Genomic DNA, 25,700 nt, shown 5'->3' with positions numbered 1-25,700 from the left:
ACTGGGAACACCTAGTACATTTCTTCTTGATAAATGCACTTTTGATTTAGAGTAAAAAATCTAGCTTTTCATCACAGGGTCATTTTTCACTGGGCAGACACTAATGCGGATAGGAGACAACTATCTCGATTGCCAAAGAGAACAAATCAAAATTTCCTGTACCATCTCACAAAGGGCACTACAATTCTGCCTGCCGGTTTTCACTCACAACCTTGAAGATGCAAGATGATGAGGAAAATACAGAAGATACAGAACCAGAAGTTGCCTAGGGGCACTCGGGTTTCCAGGTCCTACCTGATCTACCGAAGCCGGGTGTCATTCAGAAAAGAACGTAGACGTCACGCAACGTGACCAAAGGTGTAGGAGGAGAAATGGGGGAGCTGCCCTTTCAGATGACTATTAAAGTATAAACGTCTACGACGGTCTAAAAGTTCTACCGTCTGATTCACTAGCAGAGAGAGCTTCAGGCCTAGAGCTTCGGGCTTGAGGATGCAGTTAGGGCGCCCAGATTTTATCCCTCTCACCCTTGAGAGGTTCTCTTCTAGAATAACGATGTAATTTTGTTGTGGCTGTTTTCTTTTTTTTTTTTTTTTTTTTTTTTCTTTTTTTTTTTACTTGTTTGGTAAATAACCACCCAAGAGCCATTCTCAACAAAACATGAGGCAGAATCAATTGACATCCTGTTTGGGTAATGGAAGCAGACAGAATCAACCTGATAAACTTGTTGATATCCTCGAGGGCCCGGAGGGCTAAAGACAATATGAAAGTCACCAGCGGAATCCATTTCTATCTCCGAGGTGGGGGTTGGGAGCTGGAACAGGTCTTTCCACTTAAGGTGCTCTTCTTTGGGGGGGTAACAAGAGCTCTCCTGTGTCAAGAAGCATTAACCTAGTTTTGAAGTGGAGGAAATAATTATAGCTCAAAGGGGAAGGTAGGCAGGCAGATCTTTCGGTTTCTGCTGTTCGCCCCGGGCTGGCCTTACCTGTGTTGGCATGGCTCACAATCCGGGCTTGGTATAAACCGTGCAGTACCATCCAAGCTAGTGTGTCTTTTTCACGGTGCTGAATAGCAACGCTGAGTATATCAGTCAAGCCCGTCAAGGGGAATCGTCCTTGAGAGACCAAGTACAGTCTGACAAAGGCAGCCTTTTCTACGCTGCTCTGCAAAAAAGCAAACTGTTCTGTTACTATTAAATTAGCTGAAGTCATTATGAAACCTCGAGGCAAGGGCAAAGCAGAAAGGGTGAGTTTAAAGTGGGTTATTATTCCGAATGCTAAAACTGTTCGTTTCCTGCAGCATGTGACCTATCTGCCTCGTGTGCTAGATTTTAAAGTGTACGTACAGATGGAAGGTTGTAATGTCACCTCCCGTTTTCTCATAAAAACCGTAAGTGATTTCAGGGGTTGATCGGTGGTGATATTTTGTAAGAACACACAAATAATAATAACGACAAGTAACAAACACGGTACTTACGTGCCAGGCACCATTAACGTGTATTCACTCAGCAGGTCACAAAGTGCGGTACCCAGACCTCTGAGGGACCCCAAGACCCTTTTAAAGGGTCTGTGGGGTCAAACTATATTCACACTAGTGCCCAAACTCCAGTAACAGTCACTGTATTTGTCGCTGCTACTTGCGACTTTTTAAAAACCAAGTTTTATTTAAAATGCTCTTGTAAACAATGACAATTATTAGTTTCATCACACCTTTGCCCTTGAGTACACATCTTTTTAATAGCCTGTATAAAACAGGAAGTCCGCAGAAGGGCTTTCTGCAGCATACCCAAGTAGGAGGGTTGTCTCCAGGGAAAAACACTTGTGAGTTTGCGCTGTGAACTCAAAACGGCCAGTTTTTTATGGAACACCACTGACCCGAAAGGACGAAGGATGGACAAACTATGGTTATTCAGACTGAGTATTTAACAGACTATTGTCGTTGTTGTTTTCAGTCGAAGAAAGTGGGCCTGTCGCTTCAAGGAAATACGTGCCAGTATTTGTTGCCAATGATAAAACCTGAGCTTTCACGTGACAATCTGATTTTTGGAAAATCTGTATTTGCTACGATGAGTTGGCAGCTTCACAATGCATAAAAGGCTTTTCTGAGGATTTTAACCAATGTGATGTTTTGATACGGAATAATGAAATGGATCAACGTGTGGAGGATTTTCAAGACTCAGTGATTCGGTATTTTCCAAATGATTTTGTAATGTCGTACGTTGGGGAGAAGACCCACAGTGCAAGACAGACCGATGGATTTTAATATAGCAGAGTATGTCAAGTTCACTGACATGAATTCACATTCTACACCCTGCAACTACCCCGAAGAAAACACGGCTTGTTGAGTTTTGTTGCAACATCAAAAAAAAAAAAAAAAAAAGACATCCATAATTATCTGTAACTATTGACACACTGTTCCCTTTTCTACCGACATTATTTCTATGAGGCTACATTTTCCCCCCATACTTCACCAAAACAACATTGCAACAGATTAAGTGAAGCAGCAGCCAGGAGAAGTCAACATTAAAGAAATTTCGATGAGAGGCCAGATGGAGGAAACAGATCGGCAAAAAATGTAAAACAATGTCACTTTTTCATTTTGTTTTGTTTTCAAAAATTCTTATTTATACTGAGATGCAATGGATTTACTGAAAGAGAGGACCATTTAAATCAAAGCCCTTTGGAATCCTCAACAACTTTTAAGACACTGAAGTACTCCTGAGACCAGCAAGTTCGAGAAGCCCTGTACTGACCATTTAAATTTTCACACCACCCGATGCAGACGACTACCATCATCCTGCCCTTCGGAAGCACAGAGGATAAGTAACTTGCTCAGTTAAGGTCACGTGGCTACAAGGGCAGAGTGAGAAGTGAAACCAGGAGGTCTGAGCTCTTCACCATTGCCTTATTCTAACCTCCATTCCTTCCAGAAATGAGTAAAAAGCACGGACCTTGGTAAAACACACTTTTGGGGACCTCAGAACACTATTGAATAATAGAACTTATTTTCGCTAGAACGTGAAAATGTTCTAACTGGTACTTTAAGAACCGAGGTGAGTACCACAGCAACCTTTGGCTCTAGGTACCTCGAAGTAAATTACATGCATTGCTTCCAACTATATTACGCGAATATCATAATAACAGGATGTAATAGATTACACGAATGTGATAATTAGGATAATGAATAATTACTGAGTGCTCGCCTCGGGTCAGGTACGTTTCCAAGAACTTAACATGGATTAAGTCATTGTAACTCTCAAACCAACTCCAGGAGGTAGGTGCTATTATCTTTCTTTCGTAGATGCGGAAACTGAGGCAGGTTATGAAACGTGACCAAGGTCACACTGCTAGTAAATTACAGAGCTGGATTTCAAACCCGACCGGTGAGGCTCTATAGTTCCTTCTCTCACTCGTTTCCTCATAGTGCTCGTCCTTGCTTCAACTCATCTCCGAAACCTGATATTCCAAATGGTCTAGCAGGGGTTCTCAAACCTCAGGATGCAGCACAATCACCTGGAGGGACTGCTGAAAAACCACACTCCTGGGCCCCACCTCTGACTCAGCAGACCTGAAGTGGGACTCGAGAATTTTCATTTCCCGTCAGCTCCCAGGCTTATGCTGCTGGGTCCAAGGGACCCCATTTTGAGAAACAGTGCTACACGATGCAGAAATTCAAGGATTCAACTGAACCTGCCATCTTGAGCGAAATAAATGGTAAGAGGTCCACCAGTTGGATAAGGGCCCATAATTCTCTAGACCTTTGCTATTACCTGGTATGCAGGGTTGCCATTGGAATAAGTATGTCCATTGGGATATACTTATACTAAAAAAAAAAAAAAATCATTGTTTACAGGCAATTCAAATCTAATAAGACATCTACCACGCTAACTAAATGTGGCAACTTTATTGGTATGTTACTCACTCATCCTTTGGGTGTGGGTACCAGGAGCATTTGTTCATTAGCTGTGTCCGTGCTAATGGTGCTTGTTTTTCAATTAGCCACCTTTCTTCATTACAAAAGGATAAGTACCAGGTGAGAGAAAATAAATTTAAAAACAAGACTACTTCATGGTTTCCGCACACCGCAAGCTTTTCAGCCAGAATATTCCCATGCTTCTGGGTTTGGTAATGAAGACGTTGCCCTGCGCTTGCGTTTGCCCACAGGTGACACTAAAATGTTCTTGACAAAGTGGGATTAGGTAGGTTAAAAAGCCATTCATCCAAAAAAAAAAAAAAAAAAAAAAAAAGCCATTCATCCATCTATCCATCCGTTCCATGAGGCTGAGCATGAGACCCCACAGTGAAGCAGGGATAGTTTCCTGAAACTATCCAGTAAGAAAGAAGAGGCAAAAGTAGCTTCAATCAAAAAGGATAAACCATCTCTTCAACTGTAAGTCCCGCTTCAATAATGGAAATAAATACAGAGATATGTTATTACCTCAGTAATCTGGGCAACTCGATTGGCTTCATCATCTGTCATTTCTGAGAGGCATTTTGCTACACTGATATATAGCTCTAGATCATTTCTCTGGTAAGGAAAAATCACAAGCAGGTCAAAATACAATGTAAGATAACAGATATATTCTCAATGTTCTGACAAATTATTAGATTTGCTTATCTCCATGAACAGCAGTCTCTGAGATTTTAATCAAACCAGAACATATGGCCAGTTTTTGGCACTAAAAAAACCCATCTTGGGGCGCCTGGGTGGCTCAGTCGGTTAAATGTCCGACTTCAGCTCAGGTCACGATCTCGCGGTCTGTGAGTTCGAGCCCCGCGTCAGGCTCTGAGCCATCGGCCCAGAGCCTGGACCCTGCTTCCCATTCTGTGTCCCCCCTCTCTCTGCCCTCCCCTGTTCATGCTCTGTCTCTCTCTGTCTCAAAAATAAATAAATGTAAAAAAAAATTTTTTTTAAAAACCCATCTTTCCGGGGCACCTGGCTGGCTCAGTCAGTAGACCACATGACACTTGACCTAGGGTCTTGAGTTCAAGCCCCACGTTGCGCATAGAGCTTTTTTTTTTTTTTTTTTTTTTAACGTTTATTTATTTTTGGGACAGAGAGAGACAGAGCATGAACGGGGGAGGGGCAGAGAGAGAGGGAGACACAGAATCGGAAACAGGCTCCAGGCTCTGAGCCATCAGCCCAGAGCCCGACGCGGGGCTCGAACTCACGGACCGCGAGATCGTGACCTGGCTGAAGTCGGACGCTTAACCGACTGCGCCACCCAGGCGCCCCTAGAGCTTACTTTAAAACAGCAGCAACGACACAATCTTTCCTATTATTTTGTTTGGCTGTACTTTTTCTCCTTATCAGAATCCATCATTCCACACAGATTTTTAACTTCTTCGTAAAGCTGCAAAGAAGTTAAATAATTCAGAAATATATTGCGTCACTTGATAGAAGTCATATATTGGACAACGTGCTCAGAGATTCTCCAGGTCTCACGCGTAAGGGTTTCTGTGCTTGTTCGTCTCCGACAGGCATCTGGTAAAAGGCCTGGCCGCATATTTCCTGGTGTAGCACTGGTTAACCCGTTTCTAAGCTTGCTCAAAACGTTGGTTCTAAATATTCAACCTCAATTTAGATCTTGGAAAAAAACACATTCTTAGTGCAAAATGCGGTTATTTTCTTCCTAGCCTTCCCACCACATTCTTAAAACATACACCTCCCTGCTTTGCCAAAAGGGCTTAAAAAAAATCCCAAACATAAATGGTCAGGAATGTAAATATTTTTGTTCCTCACCCGAATCTTCTTTGGCAGAAGGTCAAAAATCTTCCCGGTGGCTTCGCAGAGCAGACTCCAGAGGTGGTGGGCAGGGCTGGGCAGTTTCATGGCCTGACTCAGGCCCTGTAAGGCACTCATGCATAACTCGGGATTGGGAAGTGGGGAAGCCGTTTTAAACACCGCCACCATTAAGTTTTCAACAAAACCCGCCATCTGTTCATCTGAGACGTGTTTTATCCACAAAGGTGTAGAAACCAGGAGGTATTTCTTGACGTTCAACTGGAAGCAAACCAGAAGAGGTCAGGAAGAAACGGGCCAAGTCTGGGCTTGCAGGGTTTAAAACCTCAAGGTCACCCCTGTGTTTGAGGGCACATTGAGAGATGAAAGGTTCATGGTTACTTCCCTGCCCCTCATTTCCCCCCAGCTTCACGGTCCAGTGGGCCACCGCTGCCTGCGATTGTGGCCACTGCAGTGACCTGTGGTCCGGGGCAACTTGTGTATATACGGTATCTGCCAATCCATCTGGGAACCACTCAGCTTAAGCCCTGGATTGTTTTGGGGAGGGGAACAAAATGCTAACTTTTGAAAGTACTTGACGGTTGCTATTTAGTCTTAAAAGGTCACATTCTCTGGCAAAAAAAAAAAAAAATAATAATAATAATAAAATAAATCCTGGACATGAAAGCCTCATCTGCAGGAAATCGACTGGCCAGAGTATCTGATATTATTAATTTCTTCTTCTAGGAAGCATAAGGAGATAAGGAGAACTGGCATGCCAGAACCATTTTTGACCAAAGAGGAGCAGCTGAACACGTAGAATTGACCGTGGCATGCTGGAGGTCATGAGGGCCGGAAAGGCGCATGGTTAGAAAGAGCTCTGTGTCAGAGACGTTAAGAGGGGAGGCTTCAAAAATTCTTTGAAACGGGCGGAGCATGTGGCCTGTCCCGGCCCTGGGGGCTGAGGGCGGGCGCCGACCGGACGCGGAGCACCTGCTCCGTTCCGCTGTCGGCGCGTAAATCCACAGACAAACATGAATGCATAACAACAGAAAATGGCATTGGAACAGTGGGAATCAGCAGTTTTGCACAGGAAACTTTGTGAGATGCTGTTTACCGTCGCGTGCCTGAAGTGGGGACAAGATTGAACAAGAAGAGTTTGGTGCTTTGGAAAGTGTGCAAGCTGCTAGTGAACTCTATTCTCTATCAGGACACGTAACTGAAATTGATGAAGCTTTTGCAGAAAATACAGGACTTGTCAACAAATCTTGGTATGAAGATGGTTGGCTGATCAAGATAACACTCAGTAATCCTTCAGAACTGGGTGAATTAATGAGTGAAGAAGCATATGAGAAATACAGAACACCTACTGAGGAGTGAAAATGGAACCCCTAAATAAACCAGTATGAAACAACTTAATCTGGCATAGTTGTCTTAAATTAGTGCTGCAGAGAGGATTTAAAATAGCAACTTTTAGCAATACCAGTGCAAAAAGAAACTACTTGCAACAATGTTAATGAAAGAAAACACCCTTAACTTTCTGATGATTGCAGATAAACACAATATGTATTTTTTTTGCAACACCCTATGATTTTTAGGCGAGGCTCCAGTTATAATATGGAGAATCCTGAAATTATCTGTGGTTAAAAACTAGTTCCAAAGATTATGTAATTCCAGGATAACACTGTCATCTTAAGCCTTTGGGAACTGTTATTTAATTTTTTTTTTTTAATGTTTGTTTATGTTTGAGGGAGAGAGAGACACACAGAGTGTGAGCAAAGGAGGGGCAGAGAGAGGGAGACACAGAATCTGAAGCAGGCTCTAGGCTCCGAGCTGTCAGCACAGAGCCTTAGGTGGGGCTCGAACTCACCCCAGGCTCATGAGATCATGACCTGAGCCAAAGTCGGACGCTTAACCAACGGATCCACCGAGGCGCCCTCCGATTGTTTTTTTAAAAAGACAAGGTATAAAATTAAGAAAATGAATTCACCAACTTAATTTGTTAATTAAAAAAAAATTTTTTTTTTCAACGTTTATTTATTTTTGGGACAGAGAGAGACAGAGCATGAACGGGGGAGGGGCAGAGAGAGAGGGAGACACAGAATCGGAAACAGGCTCCAGGCTCTGAGCCATCAGCCCAGAGCCCGACGCGGGGCTCGAACTCACGGACCGCGAGATTGTGACCTGGCTGAAGTCGGACGCTTAACTGACTGCGCCACCCAGGCGCCCCACTAATTGCTTTTCTTTAAGCCATCTTATCCCATTCTTCCTACTTACCCTTAGCCTGTACCCTGGAAGGTGCTGGCTCCCTCTTTCTGTCGTAGATATCAGGCTAGGTCACTTCTTCCTCAGCGCTTTGTTCAAGCCCAACACGCTGGCAGAGATGTTTCTACACCTTCCCACCTACGTGCCCCGTGCCTCTAACTTGATGCTTGATGAGATCCTACCAAGCCTTCAAGGCTCACCTGAATTGCTGTCTTTTCTGTGAAAGGGAGGGATCATATTGGATTTGCCTGCTTCTTAATACCTCCTAAATATCAGGGGCACCAGGGTGGCTCAGTTGGTTGAGCATCCAAGTTTGGTTCAGGTCACGATCTTGTGGCTCATGAGTTCGAGCCCCGCGTCGGGCTCTCTGCCATCAGCACAGAGCTTGCTTTGGATTCTCTGTTCCCCCTGCCCCTCCTCTACTCACATGCACATGCTCGCTCTCTTTCTCTCTCTCCCAAAAAGAAACAAACAAAACCAAAACCAATGAATATCATTTATATGATAGAGGTATATAAATAAACCTAGGCTCTCATAACTCCATCACTTTCTAGCTGGAAGATCTTGAGAAAGGAACTTTTGTATCTCTGACCATATTTTCCTTTTTCATAATCAAGGGGAGCTCAAAGCATGAATGTCGATGGCTGGGGCAGAGTTCTGCGTCACAATCTTCCCATCTGCTGGCCAGCTATTGCCAAGCCCCCAATTTTTACAAAATCACATCTGGCCACTCTTTGACTTTGAGAACATACGCCCAGATGAACGTTAATCTTTCCCCCAAAGAACCAGATCCTCCTGTTGCCCAACACCCTTAATTGCTACATACACTCAGACTGTGGATCAGTGGTGGCATCACCCACAGTCCCAACAGCGCAGCTGCATTCTGGGATGATTGCGCCTGCGTCACCATAATTTCCAGGCACAGCTGCTGTATTTCTTCTCCTGAAAGAGAAGAAGAGAGTATTGGGAACACAGCTCCTTCTCGGATTCCTTTTCAGGCTTCCATGTCTTAAATCAAAGCCTCTGCTTGTGTGATATCTACAAGTAACAGAATGTGAGTAAACCGAAAGGTATTTCAAGTGACCTTTTCATTGTGAGTCAAAGAATGTGCCCACAGGCAGCAGCAGGTTAAGCCTTGGAACTGGCAAGGGCCATGATCTAGCTTGGGAAATTTCTCTTCCGGTGTCCCAAGAAACCTAAATAATCAAGGGGCGCCTGCCTGGGTGGTTTAGTCGGTTAAGCATCTGACTTCGGCTCAGGTCATGATCTCATGGTTTGTGGGTTCGAGCCCCACGTCGGGCTCTGCGCTGACAGCTCAGTGCCTGGAGCCTGCTTCGGATTCTGTGTCTCCTTCTCCGTCTGCCCCTGCCCCGCTCGTGCTCTCTCTCTCAAAATAAATAAATAAATAAATAAATAAATAAATAAATAAAAACTAAATAATCAAATACCATGAAAAATTTGAGAAAACATGAGCTAAAATGCTTTGCCTCTGTTTTCCTCTCCTTCTACCTTGCATTCAGCTCATAGAAAAATCTGTTTAGGTCTGGAAGGACTTAAAAATGTTGCCACATTCCCCAGTGATCGAGTCCTTTTAGTAGCCTGATCCCCATCAGCACACGTATTTTCCCAACCCCTTTTCTTCTTTTTTGTAAGGATTTTTACTAAAACATAAACATTTTCAATACAGCATACAAAAGTAGGGGGAGGCTCAGGAGAACACAATTTTTTTTTTTTTTTAATTTTTGAGAGACAGAGAGAGACAGAGCAGGGAAGGGGCAGAGAGAGAGAGACACAGAATCTGAAACAGGCTCCAGGCACTGAGCTGTCAGCACAGAGCCCGACGTGGGGCGCGAACTCACAAACTGCGAGATCCTGACCTGAGCCGAAATCGGACGCTAAACTGACTGAGCCACCGAGGCGCCCCAGGAGAACACGATTTTTAATGAAATCTCCAGAAACACGGTATCGGTGACGTCATATCTTACACAGGTATTAGGTTCAACTGAAAGCATTTAAGCGAAAAACTGTACAGAGTCAGAATCATCTTTGAGCATCCTCTCAGTTGCACATAAATTATGGTTTATGAGTCGTTTTGTATATTGTGAGCACCGTACTGTAAACAATAGTAGGCAAACACACACACACACACACACGATATTGTAGCATTGTTAAAAAATTGTCCCCCCCACCCCCGACCAATGCCACTTTTTCTTGAGATTGGGGCCGGGGGTGGGGGGGATGTACATGGGATTAAATGTGTATATACTAACTCCACAAAAGAGGTTGCTGGGGTGTGCATTCCCTCTGCCTCTCATCACAAAGAATCTGTGGTAGATAGAATAACGGCCCTCAAAGATGCCTACATCCTAATCCCTGGAACCTGGGAACATGTTACCTTGCTTGGCAAAGGAGCTTCTCAGATGTGATTGGGAATAAGGACGAGAGATGGGGAGGTTACCCTGGACCGTGCAAAGGGACCCATGAATCACACGAGTCTTTGATGCGGAAAACCCTTCCTGGTTGTAGAGAACCGGAAAGGGGACAGCGTGAAAAGGATTCGGCCCTCCCACGCGGGCTCTGCAGATGAAGCACGGGGGATGGCAAGCCAAGGCACGTGGGCAGCCTCTAGAAGTGGGAAAGAAATGGATTCTCCCTGTCTCACTCTGTTCGGACTGGTACCCCAATACATCACAGACTCGGTGGTTTATAAACCACGGAAACTGATTTCTCACAGCCCTGGCAGCTGGCAGCCCAAGATCAGGGTGCCAACATGCTGGGCTCGGGCGGGACCGCTTTCCCGGCTGCCGACGGCCGGTTCTAGCCATGTCCTCACACCGTGGAAGGGGCAAGGGAGCGCGGTGGGGCCTCTTTTATAAAGGGCAACAATCCCGTTCACGAGGGCTCCACAGTCACAACCTGATCACCTCCCCAAGCGCCACCTCCCAAGAGCATCACATAAGGGATCAGGATGTCGACACGTGAGTTTCGGGGGGACGAAATCGCTCAGGCCGTAGCGCTCCCCAGGGCTTCCAGGGAAGGATGCCGTTCTGCCGATACTTTGATTTTGGCCCAGCGGGAGCCACGCTGGCCCTCGGACCCACAGAACTCCAAGCCGATACATCTGTACAGCTTCAAGCTGCTTCAGGCTGCCAGGTCTGTTACCACAGCAACAGAGAACAAATCCACCCTCCCCCGGGGGGGGGGGGGCTTCCTTGAATCCCAGAGCTCCGAAAACGCGGTCCGATGACCATCAAACCGGGCTCTCTCTGCGACCTGTGCCACGCGGCCCAGCAACGGGCCCGCCTCCGTCCAGTCTCGTTTCAGTGAGCGCGTGTGGCCCGTGTCATCGGAACTCCTCCCCCTCGGCCTCAGCCACCTATAAAGTGACTCAGGGAAAGGAGCCCAGACGGTCACCCAAGCGGATGGACCTCATGATCGCAAAGGTCTCTCCGGCCGCCGTCATTCGCGACCCAGAATCTATTTTTCTCTTCAGGTCACGTCCTAAAAGCGGAGTCCGAAGGCCTGAAAACACTTGATATTTACCGAAGTTGAGCCTCATGAGTGGCGAGAGGAGCGCGGCCCAGCTCACGGGGGGGAACTGGTAGCTCTCTCCAACAGCTGCGATGGGTTTCATCACGACCTTCAGAAGGGAAGGAGGCACAGACTCAGGACCTGCAACAGAAAGGGAAACGCTAGTAAAACGCTTCGGCAGCATCGTGAGAGGCGGAAATGCCAGCTTTCCTTTTCTTCCAGTGCCAAAGGATTTGGTATCACATGTTCAACTATGGTCGGTTCTTCAGTTCTGTGCTCTCAGTCTCAACCCCCTCCGTTACAAAACCCTGCTTCCTCTGCTCTTCTCCTCCTCACTTGCCTCTGGTTTTTCCCTCTTGTCTGGACAGAAATGGTCCACGTCACTACTTGACTGTCCTCCATACGCTCTTTGTCTTTTCATCCAGCTTTCTAAAAAGAGTCACTCGTCCACGTTACTGCGCCATCACGCACTCCCCAATCTACTTCCAGAAGAGGAGGTCATTGCTGCCTCATCAGGCATAGTCCCTCCTAGTGACCGTGAAGTCCTTCCATCCCTGCGGCCCACAGGGGTCGTGCTGTGTACCATGTGACTTGCCGCTTTCACTCTCCAGCCTGTGCCACGGCTGACAGCTCCAGAGGGAAGTGCCTTCCGTAACAGCTAATCCAGAGGCTAACCAGCTATCTATGGCATGGGGCTATGGCTTTAACATACTCTTTTTTTGTTCCCCCGGGTGCAGGTTAATTTGCAACTGAAATGATGAGACACTGGAGCAGGTATGAGTGGAGCCACAAGGCACAGTCAGGGTTTGAGGCGCCATGAAGGGCCATGTAAAAGTGAAGTCTGAAGGAAGCCGGAAATGATGTGTATAAAGGTAAAAGAGCAAGGAGAAAAGCAAAAGCAGCCGGATCAACATATGTAGCAGAAGGGAAATCAGCATCAGCAGCAAGAGAAGCAGACTGAGTAAAAGGAAAAGCATCAGTAGGAGAAGGATAATCAGGGGTAGAATCAGGAGATAAGCAGCAGAATCAGCAGACAGTGAAAGAGGGGAAGCAAAGGTGGGGCAGAGTCAGCAAAAGGCACAACAGCTGCAGAAAGGAGAAGCACGGGAGAAAGGAGAAGCACGGGAGAAAGGAGAAGCTGAGGCAGACAAGGCAGCAGAATCAGCAGGCACTGAAGACAGGGAAGCAGAAGCGGGGCAGAGTCAGCAAAAGGAACAGCTGCAGAAAGGAGAAGCACGGGAGAAAGGAGAAGCTGAGGCAGACAAGGCAGCAGAATCAGCAGGCACTGAAGACAGGGAAGCAGAAGCGGGGCAGAGTCAGCAAAAGGCACAACAGCTGTAGAAAGGAGAAGTACAGGAAAAAGGAGAAGCACGGGAGAAAGGAGAAGCACGGGAGAAAGGAGAAGCACAGGAGAAAGGAGAAGCTGAGGCAGACAAGGCAGCACAATCAGCAGGCACTGAAGACAAGGAAGCAGAAGCAGGGCAGAGTCAGCAAAAGGAACAGCTGCAGAAAGGAGAAGCACGGGAGAAAGGAGAAGCTGAGGCAGACAAGGCAGCAGAATCAGCAGGCACTGAAGACGGGGAAGCAGAAGCGGGGCAGAGTCAGCAAAAGGAACAGCTGCAGAAAGGAGAAGCACGGGAGAAAGGAGAAGCTGAGGCAGACAAGGCAGCAGAATCAGCAGGCACTGAAGACGGGGAAGCAGAAGCGGGGCAGAGTCAGCAAAAGGAACAGCTGCAGAAAGGAGAAGCACGGGAGAAAGGAGAAGCTGAGGCAGACAAGGCAGCAGAATCAGCAGGCACTGAAGACGGGGAAGCAGAAGCGGGGCAGAGTCAGCAAAAGGCACAACAGCTGTAGAAAGGAGAAGTACAGGAAAAAGGAGAAGCACGGGAGAAAGGAGAAGCACGGGAGAAAGGAGAAGCACAGGAGAAAGGAGAAGCACAGGAGAAAGGAGAAGCTGAGGCAGACAAGGCAGCAGGATCAGCAGGCACTGAAGACGGGGAAGCAGAAGCGGGGCAGAGTCAGCAAAAGGAACAGCTGCAGAAAGGAGAAGCACGGGAGAAAGGAGAAGCTGAGGCAGACAAGGCAGCAGAATCAGTAGGCACTGAAGACGGGGAAGCAGAAGTGGGGCAGAGTCAGCAAAAGGCACAACAGCTGTAGAAAGGAGAAGCACGGGAGAAAGGAGAAGCTGAGGCAGACAAGGCAGCACAATCAGCAGGCACTGAAGACAGGGAAGCAGAAGCAGGGCAGAGTCAGCTAAAGGAACAGCTGCAGAAAGGAGAAGCACGGGAGAAAGGAGAAGCACAGGAGAAAGGAGAAGCTGAGGCAGACAAGGCAGCAGAATCAGCAGGCACTGAAGACGGGGAAGCAGAAGCGGGGCAGAGTCAGCAAAAGGAACAGCTGCAGAAAGGAGAAGCACGGGAGAAAGGAGAAGCTGAGGCAGACAAGGCAGCAGAATCAGCAGGCACTGAAGACAGGGAAGCAGAAGCGGGGCAGAGTCAGCAAAAGGCACAACAGCTGTAGAAAGGAGAAGTACAGGAAAAAGGAGAAGCACGGGAGAAAGGAGAAGCACGGGAGAAAGGAGAAGCACAGGAGAAAGGAGAAGCACAGGAGAAAGGAGAAGCTGAGGCAGACAAGGCAGCAGGATCAGCAGGCACTGAAGACGGGGAAGCAGAAGCGGGGCAGAGTCAGCAAAAGGAACAGCTGCAGAAAGGAGAAGCACGGGAGAAAGGAGAAGCTGAGGCAGACAAGGCAGCAGAATCAGTAGGCACTGAAGACGGGGAAGCAGAAGCGGGGCAGAGTCAGCAAAAGGCACAACAGCTGTAGAAAGGAGAAGCACGGGAGAAAGGAGAAGCTGAGGCAGACAAGGCAGCACAATCAGCAGGCACTGAAGACAGGGAAGCAGAAGCAGGGCAGAGTCAGCTAAAGGAACAGCTGCAGAAAGGAGAAGCACGGGAGAAAGGAGAAGCACAGGAGAAAGGAGAAGCTGAGGCAGACAAGGCAGCAGAATCAGCAGGCACTGAAGACGGGGAAGCAGAAGCGGGGCAGAGTCAGCAAAAGGCACAACAGCTGTAGAAAGGAGAAGCACGGGAGAAAGGAGAAGCACAGGAGAAAGGAGAAGCTGAGGCAGACAAGGCAGCAGAATCAGCAGGCACTGAAGACGGGGAAGCAGAAGCAGGGCAGAGTCAGCAAAAGGAACAGCTGCAGAAAGGAGAAGCACGGGAGAAAGGAGAAGCTGAGGCAGACAAGGCAGCAGAATCAGCAGGCACTGAAGATGGGGAAGCAGAAGCAGGGCAGAGTCAGCAAAAGGAACAGCTGCAGAAAGGAGAAGCACGGGAGAAAGGAGAAGCTGAGGCAGACAAGGCAGCAGAATCAGCAGGCACTGAAGACGGGGAAGCAGAAGCAGGGCAGAGTCAGCTAAAGGAACAGCTGCAGAAAGGAGAAGCACGGGAGAAAGGAGAAGCACAGGAGAAAGGAGAAGCTGAGGCAGACAAGGCAGCAGAATCAGCAGGCACTGAAGACGGGGAAGCAGAAGCGGGGCAGAGTCAGCAAAAGGCACAACAGCTGTAGAAAGGAGAAGCAAGGGAAAAGGGAGAAGCTGAGGCAGACAAGGCAGCAGAATCAGCAGGTACTGAACACGGGGGAAGCAGACGTGGGTGCAGAATCAGCAAAAGGACAAACACCATAAAAAGGAGAAGCACAGGAGCAGTAGTAGCTGAGGCAGAAAAGACAGCAGAATCAGGAGAGACTGGACAGAGGGAAACAGAAGCTGGGCAAAGTCTTCAAAAGGACAAACAGCTGCAGAAACAAACAGCTCCTGAAACCCATACTACACTATATATTAACTAACTTGAATTTAAATAACATCTTGGAAGTTATTTAACACTTCGCAATTGTTGGTGAAGATGTGGAGAGATTGGAACCGCTGTGTACTGCTGGTGGGATTATAAAATGGTAGAACGGCTACGGAAAACAGTATGATGGCTCCTCGAAAAATCAAAAATAGAATTCTGGGTCTATACTCCAAAGAACTGAAAGCAGGATTTTGAAGAGATGTTTTTACACCAGTGTTCACAGTAGTACTATTCACAACAGCCAAGAAGTAGAAGCAACCCAAATATCAATGAATGGGTAAATGGATAAGCAAAATGTGCTTATGTGTACATAAGCAAAATACATATGTGTGTACATATGTGTGTATGTGTATATACACACATACAGTAAAACCTTAGTTTGCAAGCATAGTCCACTCAGGAAACATGCTTATAATCCAAAGCACTTGTATATCAAAGTGAATTTCAAGAATCACTGTCTCCGTTGTGATCATGTGATTTTCAGCGTCACGTACTACTCATATGGCAAGACATTGCTTGTTTATCAAGTGGAAATTTCTTAGAAATGTTTGCTTGTCTTGTGGAACACTCACAATCTGTATACCATATATATACAAATTAGTTTCAACATTAAAAAGGAAATCCTGTCAGACATTATAACATAAATGAATCTTGAAGACACTACGCTAAGTGAAATAGCTCAGTCACAACAAAACAAATACCGTATGATTCCATTTATATCAGATACCTAAGTAGTCAATGTTAATAGAAACAGAAAATAGGGTGGCTCAGTCAGTTAAGTGTCTGACTCTTGGTTTAGGCTCAGGTCATGACCTCGCGGTTCGTGAGTTTGAGCCCCGCATCGGGCTCCACCCTGACAGTGCAAAACCTGCTTGGGATTCTCTCTCTCTCTCTCTCTCTCTCTCTCTCTCAAAATAAATCAATAAACTTAAAAAAACAACAACCCAAAACCAGGAAATAGAATGGTGTCTACCAGAGATTATGGGGAGGGAGAAAGGGTATTATTTAATGGGTATAGAATTTTAGTTCTGCATGATGAAAAAGATTGGTTTCACAATAATGTGAATACACATAACACTATTGAACATATGCTTTAAAAAAATTATACATTAAAAAAAATTAATAACCTTCCAAAATGGATCGTATCAAGCCCAGGTGGGTGGGTTCACCGAATTATACCAACTATTTAAGGAAGAAATTACACTAATTCTTCCGTATACTAATTATATTAATTTCTCTTTCAGAAAACAGAAGCACAGGGAATACTCCTAACTTATTCTGAGGATAGCATTGCCCTAATACTAAACTAGACCAAGATAAAACAAGAAACCTCCAGACCGATATCTCTCATGAACACAGATGCAGAAATCCTTAACAAAATATTAGCAAAATAAATCTAACAATGTATAAAGAGAATTATAAACTATGACCAAGTGAGGTTTATTCCAGATATGCAAGGCTGGCTCACCATTCAAAAATCGACTGATATAACCCATCACATCAGTAATCGCTAACAAAGAAAATCACACAAACAATATCAATAGACGCAGGAAAAGCAACTGACAAAAGCCAACACCCATTCATGATAAAAAACTCTCAGCCAACTAGGAATAGAGTAGAGCTTCCCCAAAAAACTCTAGGCTGACATCATACTTCATAGTTAAAAATAGAAGCTTTTTTCACTAAGATCAGAAACAAGTCAAGATGTCTCCTCTCATCACTCCTTTCCAATATTATATTAAAAGTGCTAGCTTATGCAAGAAGACAAGGAAAGGAAATAAAAGTTATACAGACTGGAAAGGAAGATGGAAATACCTAAAATCAGAAATAAAAGTGAAGACATTTCTACCTACCTTGTAGAAACAAAAAGAATTATAAACAGGAAACTATGAGAAACTGTGTGCCAGCAAATTAGATAATCTAGATGAAACAGACAAAATCCTAGAAACACACAAGTTACTAAAACTGATTCGAGAAAAAACAGAAAATGCAAACAGTCCTCTGACCAGGAAAGAGATAGAAACAAAAAGCTCCTGGGCGCCTGAGTGGCTCAGTCGGTTAGGCATCTGACTTCAGCTCAGGTCATGATCTCGTGGTTTGTGAGTTCGAGCCCCACATCGGGCTCTGTGCTGACAGCTCAGAGCCTGGAGCCTGCTTCTGATTCTGTGTCTCCCTCTCTCTCGACCCCTCCCCTGCTCTCTCTCTCAAAAATGAATAAACATTAAAAAAAGAAAAGAAAAAGAAACAAAAAGCCCCAACAAAGAGAAGTCTAGGACCAGATGATTTCACTGGTGAATTCTACCAAACACTTAAAGAATTACCATCAATCCTCAATTCCTTCCCAAGAAAAGCAGGAGAGGAGGGAATATAGTTAATTCTTGAACAACACAGGGGTTAGAGGTGCTAACGCTGTTGCAGCCAAAAATCCACATATAATTTCTGGCCTCCTCCCCAAATTTAACTACTAATAGCTTACTGTTGATGGAAAGTCTTACCAATAACATGAACAGTTGATTAATACATATTTTGTATATTAAGCTAGAGAAAAGAAAATGTTAAGAAAATTACGGAAAAGAGAAAATACACTTACAGTACTGTACTGTATTTAATGAAAAAAATCTGCATATAAGTAGACACGTGCAGTTCAAACCTGTGTTGTTCAAAGGTCAACTGCACTTTTTTTTAATGTTTATGTATTTATTTTGAGAGAGAGAGAGAGAGAGAGAGAGTGTGTGTGTGAGTGGGACAAGGGGCAGAGAGAGAATCCCAAGCAGGCTCCTCACTGGCAGTGCATAGCACAACATGAGGCTCGAACCCATGAACTGTGAGATTGTGACCCGAGCTGAAATCAAGACTCAGATGCTCAACCAACTGAGCCACCTAGGTGCTCCTCAACTGCACTTAACTCATTGTATGAGACCAGCCTTAACCTAACACCAAAAGCAAGGAAACCACAACAAACATTTAACAAAAAAAAAGAAAAGAAAAGAAACACAAAAAACCAAAAAACTACAGACGACTATTTGTTACGAATATAGATGTGAAAACTCTCACTATAACACTGGCAAACTGAATCCAACGGTATATTAAAAGGATTATTCATAATGACCACACAAGATTTATGCTAAGAATGCAAGTGTCATTCAAAATAAGAAAATAAATCAATGCAATTTACCACATTAATAGAATGAAGGGGGGAAAACACATGATAATCTCAACTGACACAGAAAGCTTTTGATAAAGTCCAACAGCTTTTCATGATAAAAATACTCCAAAAATTAGGAATAGGATGGAATCGTCTTAACGTGATAAAGGGCATTCGTAAAAAATACACAGTGAACATTATATTCAACTGTAAAAGACTAAAAGCTTTTCCTTTACAATAGAGAATAAGACCAGAATGCCCACATTCACCATTTTGTATTGCACATTCTGGCCAGAGCCATTAGGAAAGAAAAAAAAAATAAAAGGCATACAAATTGGAAAGAAGTAAAACTACCTGTATTTACAGATGACATGATTCTACATATAGAAAACAGTTCAGTAAAGTTGCTGGGGGTAAAATCAACACACAAAATTTAGTTGTGTTTCTGTATCTCAGGAATGAATAATCCAAAAAGGAAATTAAGAAACAATTCCACTTGCAATGGTGTCCAAAAGAATAAAATACCTAGGATTAAATTTAACTGAGGTTGGGGCGCCTGGGTGGCTCAGTCGGTTGAGCATCCGACTTCGACTCAGGTCACGATCTCGCGGTCCGTGAGTTCGAGCCCCACGTCGGGCTCTGGGCTGATGGCTTAGAGCCTGGAGCCTGCTTCCGATTCTGTGTCTCCCTCTCTCTCTGCCCCCCACCCCCCCGTTCATGCTCTGTCTCTCTCTGTCTCAAAAATACATAAACGTTAAAAAAAAATTTTTTTTTTTAATTTAACTGAGGTGAAAGACACATACACCGAACAATACAAACATTGCAGAAAGAAATTAAAAATATACGTAAGGGGAAAGATGCCTTAGGTTCATGGACTGGAATACTTAATACTATCCAAAGGTATCTACAGATTTGGCATAATCCCTACCAAATTTCAATGGCTTTTTTTTTTTTTTTTTTTTTTCAGAAATGGAAAAGTTGGTCCTCAAATTCACATTGAATTGTTAAGGGACTCCTAACAGCCAAAACAATCTTGAAAAAGAAAAATCTGAAGAACTCATACATACCAATTTCAAAATTTACTACAGAGCTACAATAATCAAAACAGCATCAAAGGATATTATTGACAAAGTGAAAAGACAACCTAACACAACAAAATATTTCCAAGTTACACATCTGATAAGGGTCTAATATCCAGAATGTACAAAGAACTTTTACAACTCAAAAACCAGGGGCGCCTGGGTGGCTCAGTTGGTTAAACCTCAGCTTCGGCTCAGGTCATGACCTCGCGGTTCGTGGGTTCGAGCCCTGAGTCGGGCTCTGTGCGGACAGCTCAGAGCCTGGAGCCTGCTTCGGATTCTGTGTCTCCCTCTCTCTGCCCCTTCCCCGCTCATGCTTTGTCTCTCGCCGTCTCTCAAAAATGAATAAACGTTAGAAAAAATTAAAAAAAACAACAACTCCAAAACAAAAAGAGAATCTAATTTTTAAAATGGTCCAAAGACTTGAAGAGATAATTCTCCAAGGAAGAGATGCTACAAATGGCTAACAAGTACTGGAAAAGATGCTCCCGCACCATTAGGTATTCGGGAAATTCAAATCAAAACCAAATGATATCGCTTCACACTCAACAGGAGGAAAATGATGATGATGATGGAAAAGGGCAAGTGCTGGCAAGGATGTAGAGAAATTGGAACCCTCATACATTGCTGGTAAAAAGGTAAAAAGGTGCGGTCACTGTGGAAACACAGTTTTGCAGATTCTCGAAAAATTACACAGAATTACCATATGACCTAAAAATTCCTCTTATAGATAGATACCCCAAATAACTTAAAACAGGTGTTCAAACACTGACTTGTACACAAGTCTTCATAGCAGCACCACTCATAAAAGCCAAAAGGCAGAAACAATCCAAATGTCCACCAACTGATGAATGGATTAAAAAACAAAACAAAAGCAACGCATATCCATAGAATGGACTATTATTCAGCCATAAAGGGCAGTGAAATACTGATGCTTACCACTACATGGATGAACCCTGGAGACGTTATGCAAAGTGAAAGAATGCAGCCACAAAGGGCCGTACAGCATACGATTTCATTTAAATAAAACTTATGGGACAGGCACATCCATAGGGACAGAACGTAGATTAGGGGTAGCTGGAGGCTGGGGGAAACGGGGAATGATGGGGGACCCACTGCTCAACGGGTACAAGATTTCCTTTTGGGGTGATGAAAATGTTCTAGAACCAGATAGCGGTGACGGTGGCACAACACTAAGAATACATTAAATGCCACGCAATTGTAGACTTTAAAGCGGTTAGAACTGTCAATTTTGTTCTGTTTTACAAAAAAAAAAAAAAAAAAAAAAAAAAAAATTAAAAGAACAAAGCCCAAGAAGCATAGAAATAGATGAAGCAGTCTGGAGAGAAAAAAACGCAGAATCCATGACAGAGATTGACACCGTGCAGCCCCTGAAAGGAAGAGTGACAAAAAGTCTCAGTGCCTGCTATCCGTGTCGGCTCCCGGTCCTCGTGCCACTTGAACTGTCCTTGCAAAGATTTCGATTGCTCTCTAAATGCCATATGCAAGGACACTTCTTCCAATCTTTCATGTCATACTTTCCCACATACAAACTGCATCATGCCCTCGTTCTTGAAATAAATGCTTCCCTACGCTTCCGGGTTTCTCTCTGCTGAGTCTCGCTGCCTGCCTCCACTTGCTCTCACAGTTTCACATACTACTCGTATATTGACCAAGTAAAGCCACACTTACAACCCAGGCCTTTCCTGATGTTGGACACTCTTATTTCCAGCTAGAGCCATTCCAACAATCAGCATGTTTTCTCAGGCTGGCCACCAATTAATCTACCTCCGGACCCAAGCCTGTGCCAAGTTAGAAACGTAAAACTAGAAGTGTACCTCCCAGTGATGTTTCTCTCCCCTCCAACGAACACGGTTTGGCTTTTTGAAAAGGTTAAAGTTCAGTACTCTTCTAAGCTGCGTTACCAGTAACTGAAGCTTTATTTCTATTCCATCTTAAGATGGAATACGAGGAGTGCAGGGAGTCAGGGAATCTACCCCGGCTATTACAAAGAGAATTTCTAACAAATAAATAAATACATACATGGGTAAATAGATAAATGAATAAACATATTCATAAAAAAATTCATTCAGTCAGTCACTGAGTATCTAGCGGGTACCAGGCACTGTTCCAGACAGTGAAGAGAGTATTCAACACGACAGAATAGATTCCTTCACTAGTGGAGCTTATATTGGAGTAAGAGGATAGATAGACAAGGCAAAATCAGGTATGATCAAAATAAAAACGCTGTGATAGGAATCAACCGGTTGGCTATTTACATAACTGTCTACTGATTACACACAGCGGGTGACTGTCCCTATACAATACAGGCAGCAAATTGGAGTCTTTGATTTCACACACCCCCAGAAAAATTTAAGCCACATTTTTGGGGTAATTTTGGTGTGTGAATCTTAGAAATGGCTTGATGGGCTGGCAGACGGTACAGTATCTGTGCATAGAACTGCTTTTCTCTCCTATTAAGGACATGAATCCAAATCTATTTTGGAAATCATTAATTCACAAGCAGACTCCTTTACATTTTTTTCTCAGATCAAGAGTTTTCAAAATTACGTAAGATGTTATTCCAGGTCCTTCTACAGAATTCACTACAGAAATTTTGCAGTTTCCAGAGGATCTAGGGAATCAGGGAAGGCATTCACCCTGTCCTCTAATACTAGCACCCAGTGTGAAACATGACCATTTTCTCACACACACACACACACGCATGCGCACTCACGCGCACACACACACGCACCATGTTTTATTGTTTAGACAACGAGCTCTCCCTTGACAGGAGAACGGAGCCTGCGTTAATAACGGCACTTTACTATCCATTTTGCATGTTGCTTCCGTATTGACCTGATACACAGCAAGTGTCAGAGACAAGAAGAACCTGTAACATGGAACCCCGGGCTGAAAATCAAGTAAGTGCTATGACACAGTAAATCTTCCGCTTTTAAAAGGGCAAAGCATCGCTACTGAGTAGCATAACCAGAATCACACAAAATTTTCCGCTGTATTTACAGGGAACTAATTCTGACATGACTGGAATGAAAGGAATTATAGTAACTGTTAGGAATGGAGGAAACACTTGGCAGTTTCGCTCGTGCGGGGGGAGGTACGGAAGGAGAGGGAGTCCCACGATGGGAGAAGAGAGTCACGTGGTTCCTTCCCCAGAGATCTTCAGCGTTGGACACAGGAACCCAAAGCCAAGTGACGGGAATGATTAGCTCCCTCCTTGCAGTGCTTTGTCTTTTAGGCAAGTGCCTTAGATAAAAGGAAAGTGTGGAATGCTTTATAGACAATGGCTTTGGAACTGAGAAGGCCTAACCGTACTTGTTAATGGGATCCAGATGTTTGAAAATCCAGATACAAACTTGCTTTAAATCTCTCATCCAGTTGACAGCCTCAAAGGACCTTGATATAAATGGCATATCCGAACATAATGCATTACAACAGGACCCATTATCACACATACTTTGGCTACACAGGGGATCACATCTCAATGCCACGACGCACATGTGTAAACCCTCCAGTGCAAGTCTGGTAGTAAGTAGTAGGCTGACAGCCGGTGCTTGTCTCTTGCCCACCCCAGCATGTCGCTTGTGTAGTGTGGGCATGACTTCGCTTTCTCCATCTTCAGTGCTGTTTAAAAGCAACTTAGCGTAGAATTATCCAACACACACACACACACACACACACATGCGCGCACACACACACAGACTCAGAGCTGCAGATCAACAAGTGTTTGAACACTAGTAAATGCCAAGTACTGTGTTCTAAGCATTGAGGATAAAACACGGATGTTCCTCCTGCCCCTGAGGAAATTACAGTCTAATGGGAAAGACAGACTTGAAACAAAGAACCACACAAATAATTAAGAAAATAATGGCTCGGACGTAAAGTACTACGAACACCATATCAGAAAGTGTAACCTAAGAAACCTAAACCAGTCTGGAAATGTCACAAATCCCCCCTCTTCCCCCACTGAAGAAAGGATGTTTAAACCAAGATGGAAAGGATGACGAGGATTTTTCCAGATGAAAGTCCTTAGGAAACAACGATAGAGATATTTACAGCATGGCTTCTTTGTGGAGACGAGGAGATGCTTGGTCCCTTGCCAGAAACGACTCTAATATCAAGATGGTAGTTGGAGGGGCGCCTGGGTGGCGCAGTCGGTTAAGCGTCCGACTTCAGCCACGTCACGATCTCACGGTCCGTGAGTTCGAGCCCCGCGTCGGGCTCTGGGCTGATGGCTCAGAGCCTGGAGCCTGTTTCCGATTCTGTGTCTCCCTCTCTCTCTGCCCCTCCCCCGTTCATGCTCTGTCTCTCTCTGTCCCAAAAATAAAATAAAAACGTTGAAAAAAAAAATTAAAAAAAAAAAAAGATGGTAGTTGGAAACAGGTGATAATTCTGATCGGTCAGTCAGATACTAAGAGTTGGGAGGATGTTGTGAACAGTACTTTCACGACGTTCAGAGTTATCAGGAACAAAAACGTCCCTGGGCCCCTTAGCGCCAGGAAGGCCGCCAAGCAGGGTGGCCACCCAGTGGCAATCAGGACCCGAGAGGGAAAGGCGACTTCCACAGGGCTCTGGCCCAGCGGGAACGGCAGACTGTCCTCAAACAGGGGGACTCCAAAAATGAGCAGGTATGTGGAGAATAATGGAACCAGGCTTCTTACTACCGTCAGAGAAGAAAGTTACAAATACGCAAAGAGGGAAAAGGAGAATGAATGTGTGATGTTAACTGGAATTGGAGATATTATGAACTCATGACTTTCAATATATATAGCTATAGAAATGTATATAGACATGAGAGACAGAGCAAGAGAGAGAGAGAGAGAGAGAGAGAGAGAGAGAGAGAGAGTCTATTTCCTAACTGTCCACTGAAAGAGCCTGAGAGCAGGGATTGCTCTAGTACCAAGGAGAATTTGTGCCCAGATCTTTGCTTCTAAGTGTTGTTCCCGGCATGCCTGAGCGGCACAGGGAACCACTGTGGGTGGTTCGAGCCCATGAGCGTTGGGGATCTGTGCTGATGGTGCGGAGCCTGCTTGGGTTTCCGTCTCCCTCTCTCTCCGCCCCTTCCCCGTTTGCTCTCTCTGTCTCAAAAATAAACAAGCAAACAAAAAAATAAATAAGTAACATTCCCCACTGAAAGGAACCTGACCTACCCGGCTATTACGGGACTGTAGACGAATACAAGATGAGCCTAGAATGTCTTGTGCCACAACCAAAGTACTCACAGAATGATGGGGCCATGTCAAAAGGACACAAAGCCAATGTAAAGAGGCTCTCACTATGGAACAATATGAAGGATGAAATAATGAATAATTGAGTAACAAATAATTACACGAAATAAAATTTTAGTAGTCCGTACTAAGAGTGAGAGAGAGGGAGGGAAATGGCAGCTCTTCCTTATAGAATGCCTACTGAAAAACATAAATGGAATGAGGGAATTTTAAGAATCACCTTTTGGCAGGGGTGCCTGGGTGGCTCAGTCGGTTGAGTGTCTGACTTCGGCTCAGGTCATGATCTCACAGTTCGTGAGTTCGAGCCCCACGTCAGGCTCTATGCTGACAGCTCAGAGCCTGGAGCTCGCTTTGGATTCTGTGTCTCCCTCTCTCTCTGCCCCTCCCCTGCTCACACGCTGTCTCTCTCTCTCAAAAATAAATAAAGATTAAAAAAAAATTAAAAAGGAATCACCTTTTGGCAAACATCATAGGAATAATTCAGGCAAGAAAACATTCATGGACAATGAAACTCATGGGCAAAAGCAGGATGAAAAACCGGATAATCCTAAAGTCTCAAAACAGCTCCACAAAGAATATTTACTGATGATAAAGGGAAAGGAGAACTTACTAGTGGAGAGGCCCGGAACATAGCACCTCAGCCAAGAGATCAAAATCAACACCTCCAGCGCAGAAAGACACCATGTGCCCCCTGGTGGGATGCCGTGAGAGGGGCAACGCTCCTCGTCTGTGATATTCCTGCCAAGGATGACTGACCTACCCTCACATGAGCAACCGCAGGCAAACCGGCAGATCCAAACAGCCGAGTGTTCTATAAAATAACTGGCTGCTGGCGCACCTGGAGGCTCAGTCGTTTAAGCAG

At 44.8% G+C, this 25,700-nt stretch overlaps 1 protein-coding gene across 5 annotated transcripts in view; it reads right to left on the bottom strand.

The window, feature by feature from the left end:
• The window catches only part of FOCAD (focadhesin), a 322,833-nt gene that overhangs the window by 13,133 nt on the left and 284,000 nt on the right, over positions 1 to 25,700 (bottom strand). For all 5 annotated transcript variants that reach the window (XM_045468724.1, XM_045468726.1, XM_045468725.1 and 2 more), the window contains 5 exons: positions 11,527 to 11,655; positions 8,810 to 8,925; positions 5,740 to 6,000; positions 4,435 to 4,524; positions 983 to 1,160 (listed from right to left, as the gene is read on the bottom strand). In XM_045468724.1, the coding sequence (XP_045324680.1) occupies positions 983 to 1,160; positions 4,435 to 4,524; positions 5,740 to 6,000; positions 8,810 to 8,925; positions 11,527 to 11,655 (774 nt within the window). The remainder of the gene's footprint in view (positions 1 to 982; positions 1,161 to 4,434; positions 4,525 to 5,739; positions 6,001 to 8,809; positions 8,926 to 11,526; positions 11,656 to 25,700) is intronic.

Source organism: Leopardus geoffroyi, chromosome D4 (assembly GCF_018350155.1).
Source record: "Leopardus geoffroyi isolate Oge1 chromosome D4, O.geoffroyi_Oge1_pat1.0, whole genome shotgun sequence".
Lineage (NCBI taxonomy): Eukaryota > Metazoa > Chordata > Mammalia > Carnivora > Felidae > Leopardus > Leopardus geoffroyi.
The sequence above is the reverse complement of the archived record's forward strand: the minus strand, read 5'-3'. Positions and strand labels throughout refer to the sequence as shown.